Source organism: Nipponia nippon, unplaced genomic scaffold (genome assembly GCF_047370975.1).
Source record: "Nipponia nippon isolate SJK-2023a ecotype South Korea unplaced genomic scaffold, ASM4737097v1 scaffold_1, whole genome shotgun sequence".
Classification (NCBI taxonomy): Eukaryota; Metazoa; Chordata; class Aves; order Pelecaniformes; family Threskiornithidae; genus Nipponia; species Nipponia nippon.
The window spans coordinates 42,247,468-42,257,995 of record NW_028262290.1 but is presented as its reverse complement, the minus strand read 5'-3'; the positions used below and the strand labels follow the sequence as shown (position 1 = coordinate 42,257,995).

The window sequence follows — 10,528 nt, the reverse complement described above, 5'->3', positions numbered from 1 at the left end:
CAGTGCTATTTTGGCCCTGAAAGGGAAATACGTTAAATGCTTTGTGTTTTTTCCCTTTCTGCATGAAGTGTAGTGCGTATTTCCCATGCTTTGAGATTTTTCTCAGAAATTGAGTATTGAGAGTATGAAGTGAAGTCAAACATCCCTGCCTGGTGTTACTGACGTTTATTGAGAACTCAGATAAAAGCAGCATGCTGCCATGAAATGAGAGAGAGGGAGGGTTGTGGCTAAAAATCAGTGATGAAAAGACAGTTATGAAGAATTAAATTGCATGCTGACCAATGTCAAATATCATACAAGAAGTAAATTTTCTATCACAGAATAAACATGATTCAAAATTAATTTTTACTGAAAATTTTCAATTCAATGGCACTCAAGGTCTTCAGAATATTTTGGTTTCAATCCTTTTTCTTCCGACCGAAGCCTTTATCTAAGATGTTGGTGATCTTAAGGCAAGATTCGAAGAGTAGTATCATTTTTCTAGGAATGAGACTGATGAGACAAACACTGAGTTAGCTTATATTTTTTTTTTTAGAAAAATGTACTCTGTAAATAAAGAAATGATAAATTCATTATATGTGTTTAATACTTCTAACGTCTGGCAATAACACATTTGGTGCTCCCGTGTTACGAATGGGGGAAATGAATGACAGACCAAGCCATTTTGTGAAAGCCCAGTCAATGGTGGAGGCAGTCACTGGAAGCAGACAGTTCTAGTCCAGGCATTAATCCCAGTGTACCATCCCAGGAAACTTTCTGAAATTTCTATACCCAACTATAGCTTAAGACATATATTAGAGACAGAAGTGGCCGGAGAAACACTATTCACCTAGATTATTAAAAATTAAAACTACTGTTTCTTCATAATTGGGTACATATAACTGGGTTGACTGCAGGAATACTAACTAAAGGACTGTTTTTACTAAACTTTCCTGCTGATTTTGCAGGCGTATGGCAAAGGAAAGAAGGCAATGCTAGAAGATGAGTCACAGTCTTACATTTTGAAAGCAAGAAGGTGTAAAATCAGAGGCATGATTAGATAAAACTTTTCCTTTTGAATTGCATCCATGATCTTGCTGGCTACATACTCTGCCTCGTAAACAGGAAGTAAAAGGTGGTTTCTGGTGAAACAAGAAACAAAGCGTTATGAAATTATGAAACTTTACTTTTGAGATGTATTCTAACACAGAAATAATTTAATTAACTCGTTTAAGAATTTCCCCCCTTTCCCTCAAGTATTCTTGAAAAGGACTCTCCAGTCTTCTTTGTTCCTGCTATCATCAAAATAAATTGAAAACACTTTGGTGATGTTGTGAATTTTAATGACTTTTGTGCAAGCCTTGCTCCGACCCTAATGAAGTTAATGCCCCCAGTGACTGCGGCATCAAAAACTTCCAAGCTAAGCCATACTATATGCTGTTCTATGCATAATAGTTCTGCCCTCCACACACCTCCTTTTCTACTGTAGACGTTGAGGTGACAGCTAAATAGACCAGGACCAGGCCTGTTTCCAGCCAGGAGAAAGGCTGTGCTCTGGATAATGTACGCTACTACAGGATGATGAATGGTGGAAGCAGGAACAGAGCACTGAAAAACCAAGACCAGTGGTATTGCACTACTGCAATGGCTAATTTGGTGCCTGTAGCCTCTACTATCACTACAACAATACAGCAACCCACCAGATACTACCACCACAACTGTTCTCACTCAGATAAGTATAGTACCTGCTAATACAGTTAATAACGATAGGTCACGGGTATCCTGACAGCCATAACTGTAATCACTGCGCCAAAAGTACTTGGGGCAGAGAACCTCAACAGTGCCCATTCTACTGACAAATAAGGTTGCCTTAAATCCTGCTGTACGTCCCTAACCATTCCTTGACTGTGAGGTTATTACACAGTTCCTGTTGCATGTCAATTATTAATTGTATGCAAAGCTTGGATTTCTTATGTCAAGAGACATAGTTGTATGTGCCAATAGGGCAAAAACACTGAATTGAAAAGCAAACGAATGTTATACTAGCTAGAGACTGAATATGGCATATCTAGTGAGTAGTGATTATTTTTTACATATGAAATAGTACATAATCTAAGTTTTACTTACGGGGTTTGAACACCTTTAGCTAATTCAGTATTAACAATAGAAAGGCAAATGATTGTGGTTTTAATGCCTTGTTTTCCTGCATGATACAGTTCCGAATCTAAGGCTTCCATCATTCCAATGATTGCACACTTACTTGCAGTATAATCTGAAAAGTGAAGAAAGAAGAAATATCCAAAATATGTCAAAAGCACCACAGTAAGTGTTATATACAGAATTTAATGTTTTGTGATACTATTTAAGCCCTGATATTACTTAGTTATGTAATTAGCGGTCTTGTAATTAGTATTTTAAGGATGCTCTGCATGTTGGCGATGCTAACTCTAAAGGTTAATGGCTCTTCCCATGATTGATACACAGTTGTCTAAGGATAAGATTAATCCTTTCCAGAGGACTTTTTTTCAGTGAACTATAGAGAAATATAGGAAGATGAGCTTATTCAACATTTTATGTGCATTTCCAGATACTCATATACAAGCCAGGCATTCTTTCAGTTCAGAACGTCTTCACCCTTTAATATCACAGCTTACATTTCAGTAAGAACTATTTCTAGTTGTAGAATCTAAATACCCTACTTATAAATGCTGCTTCAACTTATTACTTCTTCTTCTGATTTACCCTGCAACTACAACACCATTTTGTTTGCCCGGGAAGACTGAATCTTGTCTGATTTTTATTGTTTGATGAATGTATGGAACTCCATCCTTGGACACAGTAAAAATTTGCCCTCACAAGGCCCTGTGCAACCTCATCTAAGTTGGGCCTGCTTTTATTTGGGGTTATGGACCAAATGACCTCCAGAGATTACTTCCAACCTAAATTATTCTACAGTTTTGCAACTGTAAGAACCTTATTTTAATATAGGAACTTACATGTGGTTTCCTAAGGCTTTTTCAAATGTGGGTGAAAATAGTTGTTACATATAACGAAATCCAATTTTGCTAAAAGAGTAACTTCAAAAAGTGGCGTCAGAGCCAGTTTGGTATTCTTCAGGGATTCACCCATAGTGGGTGACAGAACCATACAACCTAAAAATGCATAGCAATGGTGTAAAAAGTTATCATGGGTGGATGCCAGTCCACTCTCACAAGCCTTACAGTTAAATGATGAAAGCCGGACGTGACCTATTATCAATACTGAATCTGACCCAGCGATGACCCAGGTGGCAAATAAACACTACAGTAACACCATCAATCAGCAGAAGAAACAAGAGATGCTTATCACACTGAAGTTCACAGTCTCATAGGGTGACCTAAGAGATACGATCAGGATGTCAGAGAGGCTGGAGGAGAGACCGGGCAGCAGACCCAGGCTGATGAAATAGTCAGGACTGTAGCAGACAGCTCTCCTGAGGGAAACAGCTGAGAATATGGAGCTGTTAAATAGCTTAAGCCACAGTTCATTCACATTAATGTTAATGAAAATTCTGCCAAAACGCCTTCTGGACCTGAAACCCATTTTCCAACTAGGTATATAGTTCCAGGTGTAAGCCACATATGTCTCAGGACTCTGAATATTTGTCTGCAGAAAAACTGTCATGAGAAAGTGTTAGACAACCTGCGTGCAGGGCTGCCTCCCACTGCACACATACGAGCTGCGTTGTCCTTCTTCTGTGGAGATAAGACAGGCTGCAGTCAGACAGTAAAATCTGCAGTGAGCTCCCTGTGCCACTCAGGCAACGTGCCACCATCATCCTCTTCAATACACCACCACCTTTTGTATCTGCAGGCTCTTCCTGAATGTTCAATATGTCAGTATAAACTGCTTAAGCATTCATTTATGAGATTTCCAAGAAAAGTTATTAGCATGTAGGTCTAATTTGTAATGGCACTTGACAATACTAACCTGACATTCTGTAGGTTCCCAACAATGCTGCTACACTGGCTATGCTAACCAGGTGTCCACGGTTACAGGTCATCATGGCTGGAAGAAAGGCCTTGCAAGTCTAAGAGACATATAAAAAAACTCCTTTGTAACTAGACATGGCAAAAATGTTGCATTCCAAATTAGGCTTTACAACCTGATTTGCTTTCTGGGGCTTCAATATACAGAAAGCCAACTGACCTTCTACCTCTGTAAGAATTTATAAATGAGAGACAGCATTTCTTTGAATGGCCGCCCTCTCTCTGAAGGTCTGTCAGCATTAAAATCGTGTTATTAAAAGCAGCAAAGTTTGTATTTTCTCTGCCTCCTGGTTCCTCACGGTTTGAGTCCTCTGACTATTACCAAAGATTCAGTACACAAGAGGGAGCTAGAAGTCAACACATCAAGGGCAGCTCAGCTGTCTATGGGCCCTGTTTGTTACAAACCGAACTGCCTAACAACTCCAGCACCCCAGACCACCACTGTGGGTGATACTAACTATATATGGAGGATGCTAGTGTTTTATGAGGGGGAAGAATAGAAAAAAGACAAGAGCAGTAAGAAAACTTTTTCAATAGCTGAGATGTCCTGCAATGCCTATTCGACTCCAGATGTGTGTGCCGAGTACATGGTTTTTTGGTTGAGGGCCCGCAGTCACTGTCCTCCTGCCCTATGTCTCTCCAGACCTGTCAGGAGGAACATCTCTCCCAGTCCCTTTGCCTTAAGTATTTGGAAGAATGATTCACTGTGGTTTGGGAAATGATTAGAGGACTTCTATCTGCAATGATTTTCCACTGAGAAATGCCATTTAGTGAGGGAGTTGCAATGCTACGTTTTCCCTGATGCAGGCTGCTCACTTAGGCATATAAAAAACAAATGCAAGAGGGGGCAAGGGTAAAACTCCCTCACAACAAAACCTTCTAAAGGTCAACTGAGACCCCAAATAACAGCAAATTCCTTCAGGGGTATGAAAACAAAGCAAAAATAATACATACTATCAGATTAGTTTTCTATGTACATTAAGCACATGGTGACTAGGAATAAAAGCACAGCCTGAAGACTGACACCAACACATGCAGCATAGATTCGTAGAATCATTTAGGTTGGAAAAGACCTTTTAAGATCATCAAGTCCAACCATAAACCTAACACTAAGTCTACCACTAAACCATGGTGTGAATGCTACAAGTCTATTAGGCAAATCTTTCTGAGGCCAGCAAACATCAGGAGCAGGAAAGTTACATGTCATTATGTTAGCACTAACTTCAGCCACAGCTGTTACAGACAGAGCATGTTTCACAATACGGTTGCACAAACTTTTGGTTTACCAGAGTGCCCAGGCAGGCTTATGTTAACATTACTGAGACATAGTGGGGAGACTGTCCATTTGGTGTGTCTCCAATTATAGGATGATTAAAAAAAATGTATTTTCCCCCATTCAAGGCCCTTCCCATCCCTATTCCAAACTGCATTCCCCAGGTAGGTGCCACCATGGTGATTCTCACACTAAAATACTTGCCTGTACCTTTCGGTCACCCAGGAGAGAAAAAAAAGTACATTACCCAGACTTGAGAAAGGAAGTTGACTCTTAAAGTCTTTTCAAAATCTGCATCTGGAGTGTCACAAAACTTTTTCCCAATTAGTATGCCAGCATTGTTGATAAGAATAGTAACATCCCCAACTTCTTTTCTAACCTGAATAAAAAGAGGATAAACAGAAAGCTTTAGAAGGTATCCTTGCCTCTTGTGCTTCATTTATGAAAATGGTTAGTGATATTTGCAATTATTTATATCTCTACTGGAAATGTAAGTACGTAAGAACTGTTGTACTGCATCAGATCAAAGGGTTATTGGCCATCTAGCACCATAGACCTTGTCTCACGGTGGAAAGCAGTGAAAAAAGGACCAGGACTCTAAGGTCTCCTCCAGCGTACTCAACTTTTTACACTCTGCAGCTTAGGATCTTCCTGAGACACATAAGGTATCTATATCTTTGTATTTAACATATCCCGATGATTTTTTTTTTTCCCTAAGAATTTGTTTAATTGTTTTCTGAACTCCAGAATACTTTTGGTTTCCACAGGAACCTAAGGTAATCAATTACAAAGCTTTAGTGTGCACTGTGAGCATGCTTTAATTGCAACCTGAACGTTTCTTGTCCCCTGTTTCTGGTATTGTGAGAATTTATCTTCCTCAGCCAAGCCTATTCAACCCCTTTTCCGTATAATTTCGACTGAACAGGAAAGAATTCAGCGCAGATCACTGGCAGATAGCAATCCTCTGAGTACAGAAGCATGTACCATGAAATAGATAGAGAACATCACTTGGAGAGAAGGCCAAAATCACAATTAACTCCATTTGGGTTTGTTATAAAAAAGATTTTATTCCATGATTTGGATTTATATCAAAGCAGATGGCCAAGATTTACTTATAGTATTAAGAATCTGGCTCACTGCAGAGATTTCTGTGCTAGAGGCAAATGGTTATTTGGTGTCTCAAAAATTATGGAATGACTACAAAAACATAAAAATCCCAGATATGCTGCTGTTCGGCAATTTGGAAATAGGTGCTTGGATCTGATGCCCCAACATTTGACCTTGCTTTGGCTCTTTCATGGAACCTTGGTGTTCAGTGAAGACTGGTTTGATGCTCCTCCAGCTGTGTCAAGCTTTCTCCTTGTCATAGACAAGCAGGGCTCGCATACTAGCACCTTTCCATCTCCACAAATGAATGCAAATCTAGACACTGCTGAGTATGGCAGGATTACCCAGTCCTTCCTTTGTGGGATATATCTGTACTTTCTCCCCACTCATACATTTTAACTACTGTGTCAGTCCATAGGACGATCCTCTTTTTCTTCACATGACAACAGAGCTTCCCCAACAGTAGCATTTTATTTAATCCAGCTTCATTTGACCTGTTTAATCACTACCCCAGAAAATGTGGGAAGCCTGACTTCCATTTACAAAAAGTCAAGCTGATTATTCATTATTATGTATTTCTTTAGGTGTCTATTAATTCTTCTCTTTATTATCGTTTCTACTCATTTTCTGTAATACAGGTTTGTAGCTTCTTTGAGTCCTCTCAAGTGCTCTTTAAAACTGGCATATTTGCTACTCTTTGTTCCTTGGACATCTGTCACAGCAAAACACCCCCCACGCATTTCTAGCTCATCAGATCCATATCTGATTTCCTTCAGCATTCCCAGGTGGACACTGCCTGATCAGTGTCACTTCACCAGTTTACTCTAAAACCTCTTCTTTATGGACTTTGATGATCTTATTTGCTTCCTAGAAAGAAAGGTTCCACTATGGGAAGATACCTAGGGTTTTCTGCAGTGAACATTCCAAACGAAAGCAATTAATTTAACTTTTCTGCTATTGCTTTATCTTCTGTGTCCAAGCTCAAGCCTTTTCATATTACCCATCAAAAAGTCACAGGTATTTCCAAGAGTAGAGGAGGACCCTGGCTGGAAAACTCTTGCTCTAAAAAAATTTTGGGCTCCTACATGACTGTTCAATTCATGCAAATACCTGCAAAGATGTTGGTAGAGTTAACAATAATTTGACACCTTAACACCAATTCCTGAATTTGAAACAGCTCTCTGAGTTTCTGCTTGTAGGTCAGCCTGTGCACTTCAGAATACTCTCCTGATGTGGGCACAGCAAATTCGGCAGGCTGGAGCCCCGTGGCTGATTCAGTTAATGTGTTTGGAGATTGAGAATTACCTGAGTGCACAAAACAAACCTTTGAGACTCTGCTAAACTAAGAACAAACAAATCATTTCAAAGCATTCAGCGTCAACAGGAATGTCTAACAGAGAAATTACTTGCAAAAGCTTAAATTAATCATTTTGGTGCACGTCTTTGCAAGAAGCAGATAGCATTTATGGGAATAGGGATTTAATGACAATTTAAAATGTTATTTTTTAGAGACATTTGATCTTGGTAAATTCTAAAGTGAGTTTTTTTTCTTGCAAAAAGAGGATTTTAGAAGAATTGCCATTTGATTTATAATATCATTGCAAATAAAGTGTTATATTTGAAGTACTGACCACAAGTTGCTCAGACTGATTTTTCATCTTGCTGGGAAGTGATATTACATATTAACACTGTTGAAATTACTGGGATTCTTAGTCCAAAATTGCAGGAGTCGTAATCAATGTCTTACACAGTGAGGATCACATCATCTGTACTGCCCGAGTAATTGGCAAAGATCGTCCTCCTTGAACACTGCGTGTTGGGTCAGTACAGAACACTCAACAACTTGCTCATCTCTGCAGACATCCTATTATAATACAATATACCCTTGCCTGCACTGTCCAAGTAATACTATGATACCACTCGTGGTTCTTAACATCTACAACCAATGACCCTAAATGGAAATTTTTTTCTGTGCGCTGTTAGTTGGCTGTGCCCGAAATGCCGCTAACATGTACGGGTAAAATAATACCTTGTTGACTGCAAGCATGAGAATTGCGGTTCCAGATACTTACAGATACTGAAACCAACTTACCCTTTAGAAGTGCTTTTCATTGGGAGCATTTCTGGAGGAAAAACACTTATTTATTTCAAACTTTCCTAGCCACGTTCAGAAGGAATTAATCTGTTTTGGTTAAAATTAAAAGCAACAACCACAAAGCTCATAGAAAATTAATGTTACATTTCAAGGCTATTCCAAAACAATCTATCAACATTCACGTGTCATGAACTATTTTAGCTAATTTCTCTGATGTATGTCTTTGGAGATAGAATGTCTAAGATGTGACTTGAGAGTAATATATATAAGTACATATATGAAAATTTAACAAAAGAAGAATTTATCCTTGGATGAAATGGCAGAGTGGGTAACTGGATTATAAGTGAGGTTATACTGGGGAATATTTTCAGGCAGTACATAGTTTAAGGACAAGTAAGAATTAATAATGTTAATTTAATGTCCAATTTCTGGACTCCGATAATAATAATAATAAAAAGTAATAGTTTACAAAGCATAGGTCAGCACAGCAGAAGAATCTCCTTTAAAATGGAGTCCTCTACCTTACTTTCCAGCTGGACTGACCAAAAAATAAACTGAAGCTGAATCATCAATTTGACTGGAGACCAGCCATACCCTGATGATATTTCTGAAACCATTACACATCATATCACCCTTACAGAACTACAGTTTTCTAAACAAATGGACAAAGAAAAGCCCCTCCCTCCCCATTTCCACTGTTTTTTAAAGTTTTTTTATTTCTTGATATCTTAAAGAAATTTTAAAGGCTAAACAAGCTAATACATGGAGCTAACCTCTGCTGTATGTTTTACCATAATCCTAATCTAAAAGAAGTTACCATCTCATAACGAAGACTGGAAATGGATAAATCTTGACAGAACAGATTAAACCTAGTTACTTTATTGCAAGCTAGTTCAAGTTCCATCTAGAAGCTACTTGTCAAAAAGAGAAAGTTATTGCCCTACATGATTACTTCCCTCTAGTGAATAGTACAGTTGCTAAAAAAAATTTCAAGAGCATATGCTACTAAAAAGAAACAAAAAATCAGAAGCAAGAAGCCAAATCAGAAGCCAGAAGCTGTATCTTACCTTGTCTGCCTGTTCATAGACCTCCTGCCTGTTGCTGCAGTCACAGTGGTAGGCAAACACTCGTTGAGCTCCAATTTTTCCAGCTAATCTGCTTGTTTCTTTGTTACCTTCATCATCAATGTCCCAAAGAACCAAGGTTGCTCCCAAAGGAGCAAACTTCAAGGCAATCTGCCTTCCAATCCCATTTGCGGAGCCAGTAATAAGCATTATTACCCCAGCAAAAGTTTTTTTGCACGGAGGAAATATGAATAAGATGAAATTGTCAAAAAATAAAAAAAATAATAATTTCAGGAGCTGTAGTAGCTTCAGGATGCTTCTGAAGTTGAACATGATTTTTCAGGCACAAACACCGCTTTTCTGTTATACAAACCCAGAAATACAATATGTTACTGGCCTTTCAAAACACTGATATTGACTAAAAAAAGAGATTGACTTTCAAACTGCTATTTCTTTCACATTGTCTTTTTGTGCAGGTACAAAATACATTACTAAAGTCTTGTTTTGTGAAAGCTGCCAGCTTCTTACTAGTAGGATTAAAGCAAATATCTTCTGCTGGATCCTACATACCTGCTGTTTTGTTCCAGAGTCCTCAGCTTCCACATAGGTTTTTAAAAAGGTTTAGTAACATACATTTTTTATACATATATGCTGTGACAATGGCTATAGAGTACTTTGTTTTCATAGCAAGATAATATTAGCTGAACAAAAAAGTACTGAAAACACTGGCATGATATCAACCTTAGAAAACAAAGTGTCCTCCTTAGCAGAAAATGTGATCTGCTGTTTCAGAAAGCAGGCAATAAGAACATATCCACATTGTGTATATTTTCCAATGCCATGTGGCCAAAATCACAGAGCATATTTTCATTTGTGAGCAAATCACCAACCACACAGAAAAGCATGGCCCTGTGAGTTATGATCCTTGATTTTTATCCTGCATTTAGACCATATCATTTCCTTCACAGTATATTGGATGGGA

The 10,528-nt window shown here is 38.5% G+C and overlaps 1 protein-coding gene across 1 annotated transcript; it reads right to left on the bottom strand.

Annotated features, from left to right (window-relative positions):
- Positions 1 to 398: 398 nt before the first annotated feature.
- On the bottom strand, positions 399 to 9,879 carry LOC104019745 (short chain dehydrogenase/reductase family 16C member 5). Its single transcript, XM_009473053.1, has 6 exons — positions 9,550 to 9,879; positions 5,528 to 5,659; positions 3,949 to 4,048; positions 2,107 to 2,251; positions 999 to 1,121; positions 399 to 492 (listed from the first exon to the last, which is right to left on the bottom strand). Exons 1-6 carry the CDS (start codon positions 9,877 to 9,879, stop codon positions 399 to 401), a joined length of 924 nt encoding a protein of 307 aa, XP_009471328.1.
- Positions 9,880 to 10,528: the final 649 nt, after the last annotated feature.

What these genes read in the sequence shown, in the direction of transcription:
- LOC104019745 (XM_009473053.1), bottom strand. Translation starts at nt 9,879, where the DNA reads ATGTTCAACTTCAGAAGCATCCTGAAGCTACTACAGCTCCTGAAATTA. An exon ending in TCTATGAACAGGCAGACAAG is followed by an intron (nt 5,660 to 9,549) that starts GTAAGATACAGC and finishes CTTTTTATTCAG; the next exon opens with GTTAGAAAAGAAGTTGGGGA. An exon ending in GGGAACCTACAGAATGTCAG is followed by an intron (nt 2,252 to 3,948) that starts GTTAGTATTGTC and finishes TTCACTTTTCAG; the next exon opens with ATTATACTGCAAGTAAGTGT.